General features: G+C 42.3%; 1 protein-coding gene across 1 annotated transcript in view; it reads left to right on the top strand.

Moving 5' to 3' along the window:
• ryr2a (ryanodine receptor 2a (cardiac)) overlaps positions 1-21,396 on the top strand; it is a 158,606-nt gene that overhangs the window by 70,220 nt on the left and 66,990 nt on the right. The window contains exons 45-62 of the mRNA XM_077245689.1: positions 4,560-4,729; positions 7,650-7,870; positions 9,232-9,322; positions 9,401-9,541; positions 13,759-13,922; positions 14,030-14,108; positions 14,724-14,813; positions 14,893-15,030; positions 15,464-15,541; positions 16,319-16,394; positions 16,966-17,089; positions 17,463-17,578; positions 17,652-17,716; positions 17,798-17,919; positions 19,040-19,089; positions 19,289-19,349; positions 20,014-20,252; positions 20,871-20,952. Coding sequence (XP_077101804.1) covers positions 4,560-4,729; positions 7,650-7,870; positions 9,232-9,322; positions 9,401-9,541; positions 13,759-13,922; positions 14,030-14,108; positions 14,724-14,813; positions 14,893-15,030; positions 15,464-15,541; positions 16,319-16,394; positions 16,966-17,089; positions 17,463-17,578; positions 17,652-17,716; positions 17,798-17,919; positions 19,040-19,089; positions 19,289-19,349; positions 20,014-20,252; positions 20,871-20,952 — 2,107 coding nt within the window. The remainder of the gene's footprint in view (positions 1-4,559; positions 4,730-7,649; positions 7,871-9,231; positions 9,323-9,400; positions 9,542-13,758; positions 13,923-14,029; positions 14,109-14,723; positions 14,814-14,892; positions 15,031-15,463; positions 15,542-16,318; positions 16,395-16,965; positions 17,090-17,462; positions 17,579-17,651; positions 17,717-17,797; positions 17,920-19,039; positions 19,090-19,288; positions 19,350-20,013; positions 20,253-20,870; positions 20,953-21,396) is intronic.

Consider the following 21,396-nt stretch of genomic DNA (forward strand, 5'->3'; position numbering starts at 1 on the left):
TATTTCTAGCCGATGTGATCCTAATGATCTGAGTGATCTGTTGGGTTTATATTCAGTGAGCATATCTGCAATGTATTGAGGTCCTAGGCCATTGAATGATTTATATACCAGTAATAATACTTTAAAATCAATCCTAAATGTAACTGGCAGCCAGTGTAAAGACCTGAGGACTGGTGTGATGTGTTCATATTTTCTGGTTCTGGTCAGAATCCTAGCAGCAGCGTTCTGTATGAGCTGCAACTGTCTTATGGTGTTTTTGGGAAGGCCAGTGAGAAGTCCATTACAATAATCCACCCTACTGGTGATGAAAGCATGCACAAGTTTCTCTAAGTCTTGACTGGAAACAAAGCATCTAATTCTTGCAATATTTTTCAGGTGATAATATGCTGATTTAGTTTTTGCTTTGACATGACTACTGAAACTAAGGTCTGACTCTAGAGACACACCCAGATTCCTGACTTGATTTTTAGTTGTTTGACCCCTAGACTGAAGGTATGCGTTCACCTTGAGAACTTCATCTTTGTTTCCAAACGCAATGACTTCAGTTTTGTCTTTGTTTAACTGAAGAAAGTTATGGCACATCCAATTGTTTACTTCATCAATGCATTGGAACAGGGAGTTAATGGGGATGTAATCGTTAGGCGATAGGGATAAGTAGAGCTGTGTGTCGTCTGCATAGCTATGGTAAGCGATTTGGTTCTTTCTCATTATTTGGCTCATTGGGAGCATGTACAGGTTGAATAGGAGTGGCGCAAGAATTGAGCCTTGAGGGACTCCGCATGTCATGGATGTCCACTCAGACTTATGGTCTCCTATACTCACATAATAACCTCTGCCTCCTAAGTATAACCTGAACCATTTTAGGACTATCCCAGAAAGCCCGACCCAGTTTTCCAGCCTGTCAAGAAGTATGTTGTGATCGACAGTGTCAAATGCAGCACTGAGGTCGAGTAGTACCAGCACTGATAATTTGCCTGTATCAGTATTTAAGCGAATATCATTTATTATCTTTATGAGCGCGGTCTCTGTACTGTGGTGCGGTCGGAAACCAGATTGAAAATGGTCAAAGTATCCATTTGAGCTTAAGAATTTGTTCAGCTGATTGAAGACAACTTTTTCAATGATCTTGCCTATGAAAGGAAGATTTGAGATCGGTCTATAGTTGTTTAATATGGTCTTATCCAGATTGCTCTTTTTCAGGAGGGGCTTGACAACAGCAGTTTTCAGGGAGGTCGGAAAACTCCCAGAGAGAAGTGAGGCATTTACCACTTCTAGGAGATCTGCTTCTAAGCTGTGTAACACATTTTTGAAAAAAGATATGGGAAGTGCGTCAAGGGCGCAGGTTGATGTTTTTAGTTGCTGTACGGTTTCTTCCAAAATTTTGCCATCAATTTCTTCGAAATCAGACATAGTGGCTACTTTCTCGTGCTGTTGTCTGATCTGCCTGACCCCAGCGCAACTCAAGGATGAGCTGATCACCTTTCTGATATTATTGATTTTCTCAGAGAAGAAAGAAGCAAACTCACTGCACTTTCTCACTGAGAGCATTTCACTGGGAATCTGGCTTGGGGGGTTTGTCAGTCTCTCTACAGTAGCAAAAAGAGTGCGTGTGTTGTTTATATTGCTGTTTATAATATTCGAGAAAAAAGTCTGTCTAGCTTTGCCTAGTTCCTTATTGAAAGCATGGATGCTGTCTTTGTAGATGTTATAATGGACTACAAGTTTTGTCTTCCGCCACATGCTCTGCTTTTCTACATTGTCTTTTCATATTTTGCACTGCTGTTGAGTTTCTCCAAGGTGCTTTTTGTCTGCCACTCTTCTTCCTGACTTTCACAGGAGCAATATCATCAATTACACTCTTAACTTTTGAGTTAAAAGAATCAAGGAGAAAATCAACAGAGTCAGCAGATATGCTTGGTGTTAAAGATATAGCCTTCATAAATAGTACACTAGTGTTCTCATTTAAGCATCTCTTCTTGACAGACACAGATCTAGCTTCAATGGCAGGAGAGATCAATATATCAAAGAAAATACAAAAATGATCAGACAGTGCTACATCCTTTATAACAATTGATGAAATGTTTAGACCCTTACTGATAAGTAAATCTAGAGTGTGTCCACGATTATGTGTGGCTCCATGTACATGCTGAGTCAGATCAAAAGTTTTTAAAACAGTTTTGATTTCTTTTGCCATATTGTTTTCTGCATTATCTATGTGAATGTTAAAATCTCCAGCAATGGCAAAGCAGTCAAATTCTGAGGAAATTGTTGATAACAGTTCTGTTAAGTTCTCAGCAAAAGCTGGAGAGTATTTTGGAGGCCTGTAAACAATGATAAGTAAAATGCGTGGAGCACCTTTTAACACAATACCCAGATATTCGAAAGACGGGTAATTCCCAAATGATATTTGCTTACATTGATAGACATCTTTATAAAGAGCAGCTAAACCTCCGCCTCTTCTGACAGCTCTGCAGACACTCATAAAAGTAAAGTTAGGAGGGGCTGTTTCATTGAGGACTGTTGCACTGCAACTTTCTTCTAGCCAAGTTTCATTTAGCAACATAAAATCCAGGTTGTATGTGGTTATTAAGTCGTTGACTAAAAGTGATTTATTTTTAAGTGAGCGGATGTTTAAAAGTGCTAACTTAACAGTCTTACTTTTTGTCCCCACAGCAATCTTGGTATGTCGTGTTATAGGCACCAGATTAGATGGGTTTGCTGTACGGCTTTTGAAGGCCTTAGACTTTCTATCATGTAATCGAACAGCAATAGAAAAAGATACAGGCACACTGGGTTCCCGCTTGTTCTGTAAACATTTGAGAAAGTTATTGTTATCATAGCGGGGACCCGACACATATCACTGAGAGCTGGTATCAGCTGTTTTTGGTTCACCTCGAGCCGCTGGAGGAGGGTGTGGGCCCTGGCGCTGTGGCAGAGGCCGAAGAGCTCTCACAGGGGGAGGGAGAGGGCGAGCTGGGCCCGCAGGCTTTGGTGGTTGTGGGGCCTGGCGTTTTTTGGTTGGTATCTGGGGGCTCGCAGCAAAAGAGTGGGATAGTCTAGTTCCAGCATACACCAGTTGTTCCATTTTCTCTGAGAAGCACAGAAGTGGAGATGCTGAAGAGAGTGATAATGTTTCCGGTGAGAGTGATTTTTGCTCTGGTGTTATTGGAGGCTGTAATATGCTGTCCTGGTTTCCCTGGCTGTTTTCCAGAAAGTCGTCCTTGGGTGCTGTATATTGGAGCAGTGCTGGTATGTCACAGTCTGTCTGTGGTGAGCTCTGTGGGCAGGGCTCCGCTGAGATTGTGTCCGTGAGCAGAGGTTGTTGTGGCTGAGTGGTGTTTTCATTGTCCTTGTGTGATGTGTCAACCGCATGTCCATTCAGGGGCTGAAGTGAAATCCTGTGGTCATTCATACTGTATCCAGGTGTGTGTGTGCCATTCAGGTTGAGTGGATTGGCACACATTGCAGAAGGATGACGGAGGTAGAAGTAGATATTGTCCTTTAGCACTCTTGAACCAAGTTTGTTTGGGTGGTGGCCATCCTGTTGAAACAGTTGCCTCTGACTCCAGAAAAGATTGAAGTTGTCAATAAAGTTCACTCCTTTTATATTGCAGGTTTTTTGCAGCCATGTATTAAGCCCAAGCAACCGTGAAAACCTGTTTGTTCCTCTTGCTGGGAGTGGTCCACTGATGAATGTTTGAACTTTCAGTCTTTTAAATGTTTCAAAAAGTTCATTGAAATCCTTTTTAAGAAGTTCCGACTGCTCTTTATGAATATCATTCTTACCCACATGAATGATGAGTCGATTTGCAGTCTTATGTTTCATCAGAATGTTCTGAAGTTCCCTGTTTACATCAGATGTTGTTGCTTGTGGAAGGCAGCACGTTGTTGTATCCCTGCTATTAATGTTTCTGATTACGGAGTCGCCCACTATCAGAGTCCTGGGCTCGGCTGCACTGTGAGCTGAGTGCCGCTGTCTGCTCGACCTTGAGCCCCAGTTAGCATCAGTGTTAAATATAATTTATGCTTTTAAAATATAAAATAATTCTGCTTTTTTTTGTAGTAATCCAAACGTTTGAGCACTGTGCTGATTTGCTGAAGTTAAAATTAGGTGATAAAAGGAGATAAAATATAGAAATATAAAAGCGATAGAGCAAAGCGCGGAGCAGTAAGCGAGAGCGTCCGAACAGTAGCTGAGCAGGAAGTAGAAAAGAAAAAGAGACCAAACTTCAGTCTGTGCTTTAAAGCATTCGAGATTTACCACAGTTTAAACAGGACATTTCATTTTCAGCTCTATGCTCAAATAGTGAATAAACGGATTATAATTACAGCATAAATATAATTTAGTACCATAAATTCCCCTAAAAATACAAAACATTATCGAACTAAAATATAGTACATTTATTTAATTAAAATATGAAGATACATTTCTGTCATTTTTGACCGACACGCGAAGAGCATTATTTATCTTGGGTTATAATTTTGGATTATTTAGTTAGGCGGTAACCAGGACATTGTTCTGATAACTTGATGACTATGGATTGTGTTTGTGCATTCAGACGGTACCGTGATCGAGCCGGATATGTCAGCAGGGTTCTGTCCTGATCACAAAGCGGCCATGGTTTTGTTCCTGGACCGGGTTTACGGCATCGAGGACCAGAACTTCCTCCTGCACCTGCTGGAAGTGGGTTTCCTTCCTGACCTCAGAGCCGCCGCCTCATTGGACACGGTAAGTCACATGACCCCTCAGTAGCTGGTTCCATCCACACATTATTATGCAAATTTTGGGATATTGCATGAAAAAAGCTGGATAGAAATGCAAAAGATGTGCATAAATGTGCATTAAAGAATGTATTGTTTTAATTGAGTGAATACGTTTTTTTTCTAATAACAAGACTTGTGCATTAATCCCTCGATGAACATCTGACTTTGGATCAGATGCTGTGATTGGATAACTGGAATAACCAATGGCGTCGCAGCATCTCTAACGTTGGTTTGGTGTTTCTGAAACGCCGGAGTCGAAGTGTGTGATCAGAATTATTTGGTTTAATTCCTCCAGAAGCGTTTCACACACACGAGTGTGTTCCCGTCCCGAACACCGGCATCCGAACGCAAGAGAACATGACAACGGTTACTGTGTTTCGTCTGACGCTCGAGACACTCATTTATGATGGAGGATAAAAAATTACAGTTTTATTACTCATATTTTGCACCAATTTCCCAGGAAGTGATGATTTTGTTCACTTGAACACATGGAAGCACTGCTGTATTTGCAAACATTTTATGCATTATTCCAGTTTTGTGCAAAAGGTTGTGTGTGACCCCTGACCTCTCCTGATCCTGGTTGTGTGTGACCCCTGACCTCTCCTGATCCTGGTTGTGTGTGACCCCTGACCTCTCCTGATCCTGGTTGTGTGTGACCCCTGAACTCTCCTGATCCTGGTTGTGTGTGACCCCTGACCACTCCTGATCCTGGTTGTGTGTGACCCCTGACCTCTCCTGATTCTGGTTGTGTGTGACCCCTGACCTCTCCTGATCCTGGTTCTGTGTGACCCCTGACCTCTCCTGATCCTGGTTGTGTGTGACCCCTGACCTCTCCTGATCCTGGTTGTGTGTGGTTTCTTTGTCCTCTCCTGATCCTGGTTGTGTGTGACCCCTGACCTCTCCTGATCCTGGTTCTGTGTGACCCCTGATCTCTCCTGATCCTTGTTGTTTGTGACCCCTGACCTCTTCTGATCCTGGTTTTGTGTGACCCCTGACCTCTTCTGATCCTGGTTGTGTGTGACCCCTGACCTTTTCTGATCCTGGTTGTGTGTGACCCCTGACCTCTCCTGATCCTGGTTGTGTGTGACCCCTGACCTCTCCTGATCCTGGTTGTGTGTGACCCCTGACCTCTCCTCATCCTGGTTGTGTGTGACCTCTGACCTCTCCTGATCCTGGTTGTGTGTGACCCCTGACCTCTCCTGATCCTGGTTTTGTGTGACCCCTGACCTCTCCTGATCCTGGTTGTGTGCCACCCCTGACCTCTCCTGATCCTGGTTGTGTGTGACCCCTGACCTCTCCTCATCCTGGTTGTGTGTGACCTCTGACCTCTCCTGATCCTGGTTGTGTGTGACCCCTGACCTCTCCTGATCCTGGTTGTGTGCCACCCCTGACCTCTCCTGATCCTGGTTGTGTGTGACCCCTGACCTCTCCTCATCCTGGTTGTGTGTGACCTCTGACCTCTCCTGATCCTGGTTGTGTGTGACCCCTGACCTCTCCTGATCCTGGTTGTGTGCCACCCCTGACCTCTCCTGATCCTGGTTGTGTGTGACCCCTGACCTCTCCTCATCCTGGTTGTGTGTGACCTCTGACCTCTCCTGATCCTGGTTGTGTGTGACCCCTGACCTCTCCTGATCCTGGTTTTGTGTGACCCCTGACCTCTCCTGATCCTGGTTGTGTGCCACCCCTGACCTCTCCTGATCCTGGTTGTGTGTGACCCCTGACCTCTCCTCATCCTGGTTGTGTGTGACCTCTGACCTCTCCTGATCCTGGTTGTGTGTGACCCCTGACCTCTCCTGATCCTGGTTGTGTGCCACCCCTGACCTCTCCTGATCCTGGTTGTGTGTGACCCCTGACCTCTCCTGATCCTGGTTGTGCGCCACCCCTGACCTCTCCTGATCCTGGTTGTGTGTGACCCCTGACCTCTCCTCATCCTGGTTGTGTGTGACCCCTGACCTCTCCTCATCCTGGTTGTGTGTGACCCCTGACCTCTCCTGATCCTGGTTTTGTGTGACCCCTGACCTCTCCTGATCCTGGTTGTGTGCCACCCCTGACCTCTCCTGATCCTGGTTGTGTGTGACCCCTGACCTCTCCTCATCCTGGTTGTGTGTGACCTCTGACCTCTCCTGATCCTGGTTGTGTGTGACCCCTCACCTCTCCTGATCCTGGTTGTGTGTGACCTCTGACCTCTCCTGATCCTGGTTGTGTGTGACCCCTGACCTCTCCTGATCCTGGTTTTGTGTGACCTCTGACCTCTCCTGATCCTGGTTGTGTGTGACCCCTGACCTCTCCTGATCCTGGTTGTGTGTGACCCCTGACCTCTCCTGATCCTGGTTGTGTGTGACCCCTGACCTCTCCTGATCCTGGTTGTGTGTGACCCCTGACCTCTCCTGATCCTGGTTGTGTGTGACCTCTGACCTCTCCTGATCCTGGTTCTGTGTGACCCCTGACCTCTCCTGATCCTGGTTGTGTGTGACCCCTGACCTCTCCTGATCCTGGTCCTGTGTGACCCCTGACCTCTCCTGATCCTGGTTGTGTGTGGTTTCTTTGTCCTCTCCTGATCCTGGTTGTGTGTGACCCCTGACCTCTCCTGATCCTGGTTGTGTGTGACCCCTGACCTCTCCTGATCCTGGTTCTGTGTGACCCCTGACCTCTTCTGATCCTGGTTGTGTGTGACTTTTGACCTCTTCTGATCCTGGTTGTGTGTGACCCCTGACCTCTCCTGATCCTGGTTGTGTGTGACCCCTGACCTCTCCTGATCCTGGTTGTGTGTCACCCCTGACCTCTCCTGATCCTGGTTGTGTGTGACCCCTGACCTCTCCTGATCCTGGTTGTGTGTGACCCTTGACCTCTTCTGATCCTTGTTGTGTGTGACCTCTGACCCCCAGGCGGCTCTGAGTGCCACAGACATGGCTCTGGCCCTGAACCGGTACCTGTGCACCGCAGTGCTGCCTCTGCTCACTAAATGCGCTCCTCTGTTCGCGGGGACGGAGCCGTTCGCGTCTCTCATCGACTCGCTTCTGCACACCGTCTACAGGCTGTCTAAAGGCTGCTGTCTCACCAAAGCCCAGAGGGACGCCATCGAGGAGTGCCTGCTGGCTGTGTGCGGGTGAGGACTAGCTGCTAGCTAGAGATCTCTCCTTTCTTTCTTTCTTTCTTTCTTTTATTGTTAACACTTTACAATAAGGTTCATTAGTTAACTACCATAGTTAACATGAACTAAGAATGAACAATACTTCTTCAGCATTTATTAATCTTAGTTAATATTCATTTCAACATTTACTAGTACTTTTTTAAAATCAAAGGTTATATTTGTTAACATTAGTTAATGCACTGGGAACTAACATGAACAAACAGCTGTATTTTTATTAACTAGCATTAACAAAGATGAATAAATACTGTAATAAATGTATTGATCATTGTTAGTTCATGTTAGTTAATATATTAACTAATGAACCTTATTGTAAGGTATTACCGTATATTTTGCTCAAAATATCACCGGTTCTTGGTTAGATGAAGTTCTTGGAGAGACTAGAGTACAGTAGTAACTGTTATGTTTTTAAGTATTTATTTTAATGCACTTTATCTATTTTCATTTCAAATCCTCTCTTTAAAGTCAGAAATCTCCACTTCAGCAGCTTTACACACACCAAACTTTACAGTTTTATTCATATCTACACTACCAGTCAAAAGATTTGGATCTGTTAGATTTTTAATGTTTTTAAAAGAAGTCTCTTCTGCTCACCAAGGCTGCATTTATTTTATTAGAAATAAAAAAAAGTATTATTGTTAAATTATGACAATTAAAAATAACTGTTTTCTATTTTAATATATATAAAAAGCTGAATTTTCAGCATCATTACTCCAGGCTTCAGTGTCACATGATCCTTCAGAAATCACTATAATATGATGATTTGATGCTCAAGAAACATTTATGATTATTATCAATGTTGAAAACAGTTGTGTAAAAAAAAAATCGGGATTCTTTGATGAATAGAAAGTTCAATAGAACAGCATTTATTTGAAATAGAATCTTTTGTAACATTATAAATGTCTTTACTGGCACTTTTGATCAATTTAATTAATCATTGATGAATAAAAGTATTGATTTATTTTATTTACACCCCCCCCCCCCAAAAAAAAATTTTCTTACTGACCCCAAACTTTTGAACAGTGTTTAATGTTACAAGAGCTTTCTATTTCAGATAAATGCTGTTCTTTTGAACTTTCATCAAAGAATCCTGAAATAAAAATGTAATTACTGTTTTCAACATTAATAATGATCATAAATGTTTCTTGAGTAGCAAATCATCATATTAGAATAATTTCTGAGTGTTAAAAAGAGATTTCCACTAGCAATAATATGTCAACAATAATCAAACAAGAGTTTTGAGTCCGTAATTGTATGCAAATGAGATCATATTTAATTCCATAGTGTCCTGATTTACATATTCACTGATCACTCTTCAGGAAGCTGCGTCCGTCGATGATGCAGCATCTTCTGCGGCGTCTGGTGTTCGACGTGCCCGTGCTCAACGAACACACGAAGATGCCTCTGAAGGTGAGCCTCCGTCTGACCTCGTGCTCGCGTCAGGAGACCTGTACTGTAGTAACTCTCAGTGGGCGTGTCCTCCTGCAGCTCCTGACCAATCACTACGAGCGCTGCTGGAAGTACTACTGTCTGTCGGGAGGCTGGGGAAGCTTCGGCGCCGCGTCCGACGAGGAGCTGCATCTCTCCAGGAAACTCTTCTGGGGAATCTTTGATGCTCTGGCCAGAAAGGTGATGTTTCGCTCTATAAGAAGCTCATTTTCCTTGATCAAAAGTTTGAATAATTACGACCTATTACGTGTGTCAAGTCAAGTAAAGTCGACTTTATTTATATAGCGCTTTTTACAATACAGATTGTTTTAGAGCAGCTTTAGAGATCAGAGATAACAGGAAAAAAATGCAACAAAGTTTTTTCAGTAAATTCAGTGATGTTTCATTTTTGTTGAAAAACGTTATCGATTTAGTTAATTTATATATATTTATAAAACGGTTAGTTCCAATCCTTGATTCTAATTGGTCAATAGCTTTGTTTTATTCATGATAAAACACGACTATGACCGCTTCACCCTATGGTTCTATGTATCACTACACAACACCCCTAGCAACCACTCTTAGCAACGCAAACACAAGTTCTCATTGATATTGTTCATTGAAGCTAGAGTAGAGTATTGTGAGAGATCGAGTAAGCGAGTGTCAGTGTACATGCATTTATTACTACAGGGCTGTACTTCTCGAGTCTGGACTCGAGACCGTTTTTCTATTGTCTTGGACTCGCTGGTATTCGGACTCGGACTTGTCTCGGTCTCGGCCACTGGTCTTGCCAAATATGGCTTTTGGTCTCAACCGAGTCCAGGTGTCTTTATTATGTTCGCAGCAAGCACACATAAAAGCCGCCTATTTGCTCTGGTGTGAGCCGCGATTGCACCAGAACCAGCCAGTCGTCGAGATAATTCAGCACGCGCACTCCCCGGAGTCTCAGGGGCGAAAGCATCGCGTACATGCACTTCGTAAATGTACGGGTGCTAGGGACAGACCGAACGGCAGAACGGTTTATTGATAAGCTTGCCCCTCGAGGGCGAGCCTCAAGAATGGCCTGTGATGAGGGGCTTAATGGATGCGTCTTTCAGATCCACAGTGAAACACTGCTATTATGAGTTATCACCAAATGTCATCTTTCTGTTTTCTTTAGATTAGAAGATTATATGATATCAAGGGGAATGTCTATACTTAAAAATCCTGGGTGTTGTGACAGTGTTTTTGTTTATAGATCAACAAATAATAACCCTAAATGATTGTCTTGATAATGTCTTGCACAAGACTTTTTTTTCCTGTCCTGGACTCGGTCTTGACTCGAACTCAAACCTTTTTGGACTCGGTCTTGACTCAAACTCAAACCTTTTTGGACTCGGTCTTGACTCGAACTCAAACCTTTTTGGACTTGGTCTTGACTCAAACTCAAACCTTTTTGGACTCGGTCTTGACTCGAACTCAAACCTTTTTGGACTCGGTCTTGACTCGAACTCAAACCTTTTTGGACTCGGTCTTGACTCGAACTCAAACCTTTTTGGACTTGGTCTTGACTCGAACTCAAACCTTTTTGGACTCGGTCTTGACTCAAACTCAAACCTTTTTGGACTCGGTCTTGACACGAACTCAAACCTTTTTGGACTCGGTCTTGACTCAAACTCAAACCTTTTTGGACTTGGTCTTGACTCGAACTCAAACCTTTTTGGACTTGGTCTTGACTCGAACTCAAACATTTTTGGACTCGGTCTTGACTCGAACTCAAACCTTTTTGGACTCGGTCTTGACTCAAACTCAAACCTTTTTGGACTTGGTCTTGACTCGAACTCAAACCTTTTTGGACTTGGTCTTGACTCAAACTCAAACATTTTTGGACTCGGTCTTGACTCGAAATCAAACCTTTTTGGACTTGGTCTTGACTCGAACTCAAACCTTTTTGGACTCGGTCTTGACTCGAACTCAAACCTTTTTGGACTCGGTCTTGACTCGAACTCAAACCTTTTTGGACTCGGTCTTGACTCGAACTCAAACCTTTTTGGACTTGGTCTTGACTCGAACTCAAACCTTTTTGGACTCGGTCTTGACTCAAACTCAAACCTTTTTGGACTCGGTCTTGACTCGAACTCAAACCTTTTTGGACTCGGTCTTGACTCGAACTCAAACCTTTTTGGACTCGGTCTTGACTCGAACTCAAACCTTTTTGGACTCGGTCTTGACTCGAACTCAAACCTTTTTGGACTTGGTCTTGACTCGAACTCTAATCTTTTTGGACTCGGTCTTGACTCGAACTCAAACCTTTTTGGACTCGGTCTTGACTCGAACTCAAACCTTTTTGGACTCGGTCTTGACTCGAACTCAAACCTTTTTGGACTCGGTCTTGACTCGAACTCAAACCTTTTTGGACTCGGTCTTGACTCGAACTCAAACCTTTTTGGACTCGGTCTTGAATCGAACTCAAACCTTTTTGGACTCGGTCTTGACTCGAACTCCAAACCTTTTTGGACTCGGTCTTGACTCGAACTCAAACCTTTTTGGACTCGGTCTTGACTTGAACTCAAACCTTTTTGGACTCGGTCTTGACTCGAACTCAAACCTTTTTGGACTCGGTCTTGACTCGAACTCAAACCTTTTTGGACTCGGTCTTGACTCGAACTCTAATCTTTTTGGACTCGGTCTTGACTCGAACTCAAACCTTTTTGGACTCGGTCTTGACTCGAACTCAAACCTTTTTGGACTCGGTCTTGACTCGAACTCAAACCTTTTTGGACTCGGTCTTGACTCGAAATCAAACCTTTTTGGACTTGGTCTTGACTCGAACTCAAACCTTTTTGGACTCGGTCTTGACTCGAACTCAAACCTTTTTGGACTCGGTCTTGACTCGAAATCAAACCTTTTTGGACTCGGTCTTGACTCGAAATCAAACCTTTTTGGACTCGGTCTTGACTCGAACTCAAACCTTTTTGGACTCGGTCTTGACTCGAACTCAAACCTTTTTGGACTCGGTCTTGACTCGAACTCAAACCTTTTTGGACTCGGTCTTGACTCGAACTCAAACCTTTTTCGACTCGGTCTTGACTCTAACTCAAACCTTTTTGGACTCGGTCTTGACTCGAACTCAAACCTTTTTGGACTCGGTCTTGACTCGAAATCAAACCTTTTTGGACTCGGTCTTGACTCGAAATCAAACCTTTTTGGACTCGGTCTTGACTCGAACTCAAACCTTTTTGGACTCGGTCTTGACTCGAACTCAAACCTTTTTGGACTCGGTCTTGACTCGAACTCAAACCTTTTTGGACTCGGTCTTGACTCGAACTCAAACCTTTTTGGACTCGGTCTTGACTCTAACTCAAACCTTTTTGGACTCGGTCTTGACTCGAACTCAAACCTTTTTGGACTCGGTCTTGACTCGAAATCAAACCTTTTTGAACTTGGTCTTGACTCGAACTCAAACCTTTTTGGACTCGGTCTTGACTCGAACTCAAACCTTTTTGGACTCGGTCTTGACTCGAACTCAAACCTTTTTGGACTCGGTCTTGACTCGAAATCAAACCTTTTTGGACTTGGTCTTGACTCGAACTCAAACCTTTTTGGACTCGGTCTTGACTCGAACTCAAACCTTTTTGGACTCGGTCTTGACTCGAAATCAAACCTTTTTGGACTTGGTCTTGACTCGAACTCAAACCTTTTTGGACTCGGTCTTGACTCGAACTCAAACCTTTTTGGACTCGGTCTTGACTCGAACTCAAACCTTTTTGGACTCGGTCTTGACTCGAAATCAAACCTTTTTGGACTCGGTCTTGACTTGGACTCGACAAAGGTGGTCTTGACTACAGCCCTAAGTATATGTAGCATTTTCCTTCAGGTCATTTTCCTTGTATTCATCATGAAAAAATCAGTTTGAATGTCCGCTGCGATATCTTGTGCTTTTCAGTTGCGTCTTGCTTCTCTGTGTTCAAAAGTTTGAGTCCTTTCAGTGTAAAAGTCTTCTCTACTGACTTACTCACTCATTAAGACAGCGTTTGCCATCATCTAATGGAGAAATAATGTGTGTAACTTCTGTTGCTGTTCACGGGCGGGGACTATTTTTTCCAGCGGAAGGAAGGCTTTTAGTGATTTTACTTCATGAAATTTGCATAGATACATATTTTTCGGCTTTAATATTTGTATTGTGGGGTAACTGTTTAATAAAAGCAATAAGGTACTGGAGGCTAGTGCTGTATGGTGAATAAGTCACGACTGACTCCGCTGTACGTCGAGCAGAACAACGCCCTTCAGCCGTGACTTATTCACAATACACCACAGCCGCTTACATACAGCTCTGGAGAAACCCTGATGTCATCGTCCAGCTCCGTTCAGTCCTCATATAATGGTGTCAATGCAGGAGATCAATAATATTGTTGAATATTAAATGTGTGTGTGTGCAGAAGTATGACGTGGAGTTGTTCAAGTTGGCGCTGCCGTGTCTGAGCGCAGTGGCCGGAGCTTTACCTCCTGATTACATGGAGTCAAACTACGTGGCCATGATGGAGAAGCAGTCGTCTATGGACGCCGAGGGAAACTTCAACCCGCAGCCGGCCGACAGCAGCAGGTCCGACTCGAACACACACACCTTCCTCTGAAACCTGCAAACATCAGCATTTGCTCCGGGACTGAGCTGTTCTCAGACCGGCTGCTGTTCTGTTTGTGTTTCTGCAGTGTTGTTGTTCCTGAGAAGCTCGATCATTTCATCAATAAATATGCAGAATATTCCCATGAGAAATGGTCCATGGAGAAGGTGAGATCTGCTTTCCTTTCAATTGTAAAATTGCTGAATTCTATAATAATAATAATAACCTTTATTTTCTTTATTAACTGTACATCTCAAAGTGCTTTACAGAAACAAATAAAACAAACAAAATACACCATATAAAATAATCCACTATATAACATTAAAATTAAAGCAACAAAATACACCATATAAAATAATGCACAATGAATTCTATTTCTCTTATTTGTATTTTTGTCTGCATGTTGTCCTCCTGTCTGCTGATGTTGGGGAGTAAATAACGGGGAAAAGTCTTTCTTTAGTTTGACAGGAGTGCAGTGGTTTTTACACTTTTCCTGTAACTAGTGAAGCTTAAACAATTCAGAATTGCAAGATAAAAAGTCCCAATTTCTTTTTATTTTTATTCCGTGGCAGAAAACGAGCTGTCACAAGTGTAACAATGTACTGTATCTAGTGTATCTATCTGTCTAGTGTAGAGATGTGCCGAGTTCAGTTTTCTAGGACGATTCTGATTTCTGAGTTTGACCTGACGATACAGATTTCTTTTTTTCTAACCACTTTAAAGCACACACAAACATTTACTTTCTATCTTTTCTTTAATAAATTGATGCGTTGTGTCTGTAGTTTGCCGTCGGCTGGGTTCATGGAGAGCAGATTTGTGAATCGACTAAAGTTCATCCGCTGCTGAAGCCGTACAAGTGTCTGTCTGAGAAGGTACAGAATCTCTGGAAGCCTCTGTGAGTGAGCAGTGAAGCGCAGTGATGCCAGCCCATGTGTTTCTGCTGTGCTTCAGGATAAGGAGGTTTACCGCTGGCCGATCCGAGAGAGTCTGAAGACCATGCTGTCGTGGAGCTGGAGCATCGAGAGGACGAGAGAGAGCGAGGTGTCCACGTTACACAGCCGCACGCGCAGGATCTCTCTCTCCAGTCAGGTCAGACACACACACACACATTCATTCTTTTTTTTTAATGGTGATTAAATGAGAAAACTACAGACTTGACAGCTTTATACACATTTTTTCCCCCCATTATATACAGAAAAGTGACCGCTGATAATAGTCGCTCCCAAATCCTTTGAAATTGTAGACCAGGATGTGCTAATAACTACAAACATTATTTTATATTTTATTTAATGAAGTGGCTACAACATAACTGTTATATTATTTAAAACTGAGATATTTTGGATGCTATAACAAGAAACGCCCGCATGCATAAACACTGCCCCATTGTCTGAGGTTTCAAACAGGAAAAGATCAGAATCAATGATTCTGACAGTGTCAGATGTAAAGCAGCTCTACAGAAGTCTTTATCGTGTCAGTGCAATCAAATCTGAATACTAATGAGTGTGACCTTTGACCCCCACAGCGCTCCATCGAGGGCGCTCATGGTTTCAGTCCTCGGCCTGTAGACATGAGCAACGTGACGCTGTCCAGAGACTTGCACGTGAGTCGAGACGCTTCACTAATATACACACAAAACACTCTGAAGGGCCGCTCACACCAACGATAACGATAAAGATATAGTTCTAAAAATCGTTCTCAGTATTTAAGAATAGCAGAGTTCACACCACAGCTATAACGGTATCGCTGGGATCACTTTCGGAACGATTTGTTTTCAGCTGTTGAACAATAAAACACTGACAGCCAATCAGAATCCATTGTAAGGGCTCACGCATTTAATATGGCAGACGACATTGTGGTTTTTGTCGACATTGACGACATTAATCCAGAAAAATCCACTGTTTGACAAGTCAAGCCCCTTTTCAAGACAAACGATCGTTCGTAGCGTCTGAATAAACAGAATAACCTCAGGTATCAGCGCTCGTTTCACAGCATCGTCGTGCTTCCTCTGGAATTAAAGTGAAAAAAAGTGTTGTTTTTATTCCACTATATTGACAACGTCAGCCAAATTCACTGTTCGATTATTAGATCGATTACACCTGATGTTTTGAGTGAAGCTCCTGGTCAAAGCCTGTAAATGCAACAAGAACAGCAAAAACATCTTCAATGACGTTATACACACTTTAAAACGCAGCGCACAAGCTTAGAACAAACAGACCCTTATCGTTCGTTGGTGTGGACGCAAATATAGTTATCGTTATAGTTATCATTCTTGGTGTGAACGGGCCTAAAGATTGACTTTTGTAACCTCGTGTGTGTGTGTGTGTGTGTGTGTGTGTGTGTGTGTGTGTGTGTGTGTGTGTGTGTGTGTGTGTTTCAGTCGATGGCGGAGCTGCTGGCCGAGAACTATCACAACATCTGGGCTCAGAAGAAAAAACTGGAGCTGGAAGCCAAAGGTGTGTCCGACTGCGTCATCGTTACCTGACGGCTTTCTCCTGAACACTGGGGGTTCTGTGATCACATGCTCGTGTCTTTAACAGCTTTTATTTATAGCCAACAACCTGTCCTCCATGTCAGATCTAGTGTGTGTCACTACTGCCACAGTAATGAAGCAGATCCTCTTACATCACTACAGCTTTCAGTGTTTACTTCTGAAGCTTTTACAGACACAAATCACATCTAATACACACACACAACACACACACACACACACACACACACACACACACACATTTAAGTATTTTGAAAGTGTAGCAAGAACGTCTCGATTATCATTCGCACTGCTTCATGGGAGTGGGCGGAGCTAAAATGACTTTTAGCAGTTGCTGTGACTCTGATTGGTGGAATTTTCACAGAATAATGAGTGATGTAGTTCTTCACCTCAAACTCAGCTGTCAGTGAGTGTGAACATGTAAACCTGAGCATAGCCGCTAGATGGCACTGCTCTCACACCAGTGTGTGTGTGTGTGTCGGCTGTTTTCTAATGTGTGTGTGTGTGTGTGTGTGTGTGTGTGTTTGGACTGTCAGGAGGTGGAAGTCATCCATTACTGGTTCCTTACGACACTCTCACCGCCAAAGAGAAATCCAGAGACCGGGAGAAAGCACAAGACATCCTCAAGTTCTTCCAGATCAACGGATACAGTGTCTCGAGGTGAACGGGTGTGTGTGTGTGTGTGTGTGTGTGTGTATGTGTGTGCGAGTGTGCGCATGTGTGTGTGCGCGTGTGTGTGTGCGCGTGTGTGTGTGAGTGTGTCTGGGTATGTGTGTGTGTGTGTGTGTATGTGTATGCATGTGTATGAGCGTGTGTCTAGGTATGTGTGTGTGTCTGGGTGTGTGTGTGTGTCATTATAAATGTCTTTACTGTAATTTTTGATCGTCCTTGATGAATAAAAGTATCAATAAATCTTACTGACTCCAAACTTTTGAAGAATAATGTAATTCTCAACATCAAAATAACTGATTTAATATTGAGCATGAAAATGTTTTTATATGTATATTCCGTGTGTGTGTGTGTGTGTGAGCAGGGCAATGAAAGAGCAGGATCTGGACACTCCGGCCATCGAGAAGCGCTTCGCGTACACGTTTCTGCTGCAGCTCATCACGTATGTGGACGAGGCTCACGGACACATGCTGGAGTTCGGTGAGACGCTCGCTCTGACGCTCGTACCGATCTGCGCGTCAGTGGATCCTGATCATTCTCATCTTTGTTTCAGATGCCGGAATTCGACCGAAAGGAGAGAAAATCCCTCACGAGCAGCAGGTCAAATTCTTCGGCAAGGTCTGATTCATTCCGACTCGCTTCATCTCAATCACTCATTAATTCACACTGTGATCGAATCGTTATTCGGCTCTTTTCCAGGTTGTGCTTCCGCTGGTGGATCAATACTTCAAAAACCACCGGCTCTACTTCCTGTCCACGGCTGTTCGGCCAATCAGCAGCGGTGGCCACGCCTCCAACAAAGAGAAGGAGATGGTGACCAGGTGATGTGTAATAATATCTACATCTCATTTCAGCGTTCAGTACGACTGAACACATGCAGGGTCAAGATAGATTATTTATATCTCTCTTTTCACACACACATTGTTTCAAAGCAGCTTTACTGAAAATCGTGATGATAATGTTAATAATATCTTAATATTTTCATGCCTTATAATCACATTTATTATATTAGAGCTGGACGATAATATAGTTACAAGGTTCGTACAAGATGGTTGAATTTGACTTTGTGAAATTGAACTCTCGGAAAACCCTTGTAAACAGTCATTTTTATGAAAAGATACTTGAAAAGTGCTTGAGTTATTAAAAGACATGTGAAATTATTGCTTAATTTTATTGATTAAACAATCTTTTCACACAAAATTAACGCCGCAGTCATTTTGCATGCATTATTAGTGTTATATTGTTCATAATTATCCACGTAAATGATAGTGTTTTCATTCTTCAGGTCAATTATATATTCATGGGAGAAAAAAATAAGTTTGAATAAAGAAATATCTTTGTCATAGTATCCTTTCAAGGTTTCCACAGTCGTTGCATGTGCTGCACTTTATTTGTACCATTTTGTTTTATTAGTTTATTTATCTTTTTACCTTTTTTAGAATTTGAAAGATAATAAAGATATTGTTTGATAAGTGAGATCTCTGATTGTAGTCCTTGAACACCAACAAAGTAGTGCTTGAAAAATGCTTAAAAGTCCTGGAATTGTGTTTTACAGTGTCTGTGCGAACCCTGGAGTTACGTTTTGCAATGAAATAAAAGCCTCGGACAGTTAATATATAATATATATTATACGCTTTATATAATATGTACTATATTGCGATTCTCAAGTGCCTGCGTTTCATGGTCATCAGTCATACAGTCAGTCCATCAGAACATCATTTGATTTATGAAAACAAGCATGTTATGAATGTCAGCATGTATAATTTAAAGTCAGTGTTTGTTTATTTTGACTGAGATTCTTCTAAATGATGATTTGTGGCGATTCACAGAGCTGTAATTTACCCAGAATGCTCCTGTTCCTCAGTTTGTGGACTTGTACTGTGTTGTGATTTGGGCTCCGCTGTCTTCCTCTTCTTCATCTTGATGTTTTCTCTCTCTCAGCCTGTTCTGCAAACTGGGCGTTCTGGTGCGGCACCGGATCTCATTGTTTGGTAAGATGTTTGAATGTGTGACCTGCCGTTGAAGCTGTTTATCTGTGCTCAAATAAGTGTCTTTCCCAGAAGATCTGGTGGAGCTGCGATCTTAACCAGCGCTGGTGTTTGATCACTTCCATGTTCTCACGCACATGGAGTTAATGTGTTTGGAAACTGTGTGTGTGTGTGTGTGTGTGTGTGTGTGTCTTTCTCTCAGGGAATGACGCCTCCTCCATCGTGAACTGCCTACACATACTGGGACAAACACTGGACGCCAGGTCCGTCACACACACGTCACACACACGTCACTACAGCTCATCTTATACTGGATTAACAGTTACAGTCAAACCAAAAATTACACAGAGACCAGATATCAATTTTTATTTAATTTTACTAGTGTGTGCAGGACACTATAGTTCATTTATGCAAGTGAGGAGAGCAAAATAAAGTAAACTGTGACATATTATACCTGAAAAATGTGTCATATACAGTGACTACCAGTAAAAATGAATACAAATTTGGGACTATAAATGATTGGGACACTTTGAGCTGATCATGTTTTGCTGAAGTGTTTTTTCTTTAATAACTAATGCAGCTTTTTACACCACAGACTGAACAACATGAAGCATTGCTTGGTAACTGGTTGAGCTAAACTGGTATTATCTAATTGTGTAGTTAAATTTAACAGCTGACAGATATTCAACATAATTCATGTGTGAGAGTCTAACAGAAGGACGGACAAAACCAGTCAAATATCAACTGATCTAATAACTCTGAGTTCTGCTCATATTTTATTAACATTCTCTAAACTATAGTGAAAAAACTGATGATGTGAGAAATGTTGAAGGTGTGTGAATAAACTTTGGTTTGACTGTATGTGAAAGACCCAAATATTGATGTACAGTGTCCAGTATGTGGCTGAAAATGCGCTTCTGTGTTCAGGACTGTGATGAAAACCGGTCAGGACTCGGTCAAAGCGGCTCTGAGGGCGTTTTTCGAGAACGCATCAGAAGATTTGGAGAAAACCTTGGAGAACCTGCGGCAGGGTCAGTTCACACACACGCGATCGCAACCCAAGGGCGTCACACAGATCATCAACTACACAACGGTGGCGCTTCTGCCGGTGCTGTCCTCGCTATTCGAACACATCGCACAGAACATGTTCGGGGAGGATCTCATCTGTGAGTCGCTCACTTCACCCGACATTAAACTGCACTATTACACTCAAGCCAAAGATTACTCACACACCAGATATCATTATGGTTATTTGTTCACTAGTGTGTGCAGGACACTATAGTTCATTTATGTAAGTGAGGAGAGCAAAATAAAGTAAACGGTGACATATTATACACAAATATTACAGTGACTACCAGTAAAACTTATACAAATTTGCGACTATAAATGATTGGGACGCTTTGAGCTGATCATGTTTTGCTGAAGTGTTTTTTCTTTAATAACTAATGCAGCTTTTTACACCACAGACTGAACAACATGAAGCATTGCTTGGTAACTGGTTGAGCTAAACTGTTATTATCTAATTGTGTAGTTAAATTTAACAGCTGACAGATATTCAACATAATTCATGTGTGAGAGTCTAACAGAAGGACGGACAAAACCAGTCAAATATCCACTGATCTAATAACTCTGAGTTCTGCTCATATTTTATATAGCGAATAAACTGTGATAATGTGAGAAATGTTGAAGGTGTGTGAATAAACTTTGGTTTGTCTGTATCAGACTCCTGCTGTTCAGTAACTGGTATATCTTGTGTGTGATGACGCTTCTTCTTGTCGTTGCAGTGGATGATGTGCAGGTGTCCTGCTATCGGATATTAAACAGTTTGTACTCACTTGGAACCAGTAAAAGTATTTATGTTGAGAGGTAAATCACAGTTTGATTGATTAACGTGGATCCATTTAGCAGACTCTTTTAACCAAACACATTTTAAATGTATTTGTATAAGTATAAGTTTATACTTGTATAAGTTTTCTGTTGAAGCGGTGTGTGTTAGCGGCCCTAAGTTAATATGTAATGATTTTTACAACGGAAGTGAATCGATTAAAACTAACTTTATCTGGACAATAACTTTATTCTAGATCTGCTGTAAAGCCAAAACAATCTCTGTTACTGTAATCTCCTATTATCACTGTAAAGATGCGGTGAAACTCTATATTGTTAAAGCGCTGTATAAATGAAGGAGACTCGACTATAACAGATCGACTCATCCTATACAAATAGATTCAAACAAAGTGATTCATCCTAAACAAATAGATTCAAACAAAGTGATTCATCCTAAACAAATAGATTCAAACAAAGTGATTCATC

Source organism: Siphateles boraxobius, unplaced genomic scaffold (genome assembly GCF_051911475.1).
Source record: "Siphateles boraxobius isolate OS27281-9 unplaced genomic scaffold, OSU_SipBor_1 28, whole genome shotgun sequence".
Lineage (NCBI taxonomy): Eukaryota > Metazoa > Chordata > Actinopteri > Cypriniformes > Leuciscidae > Siphateles > Siphateles boraxobius.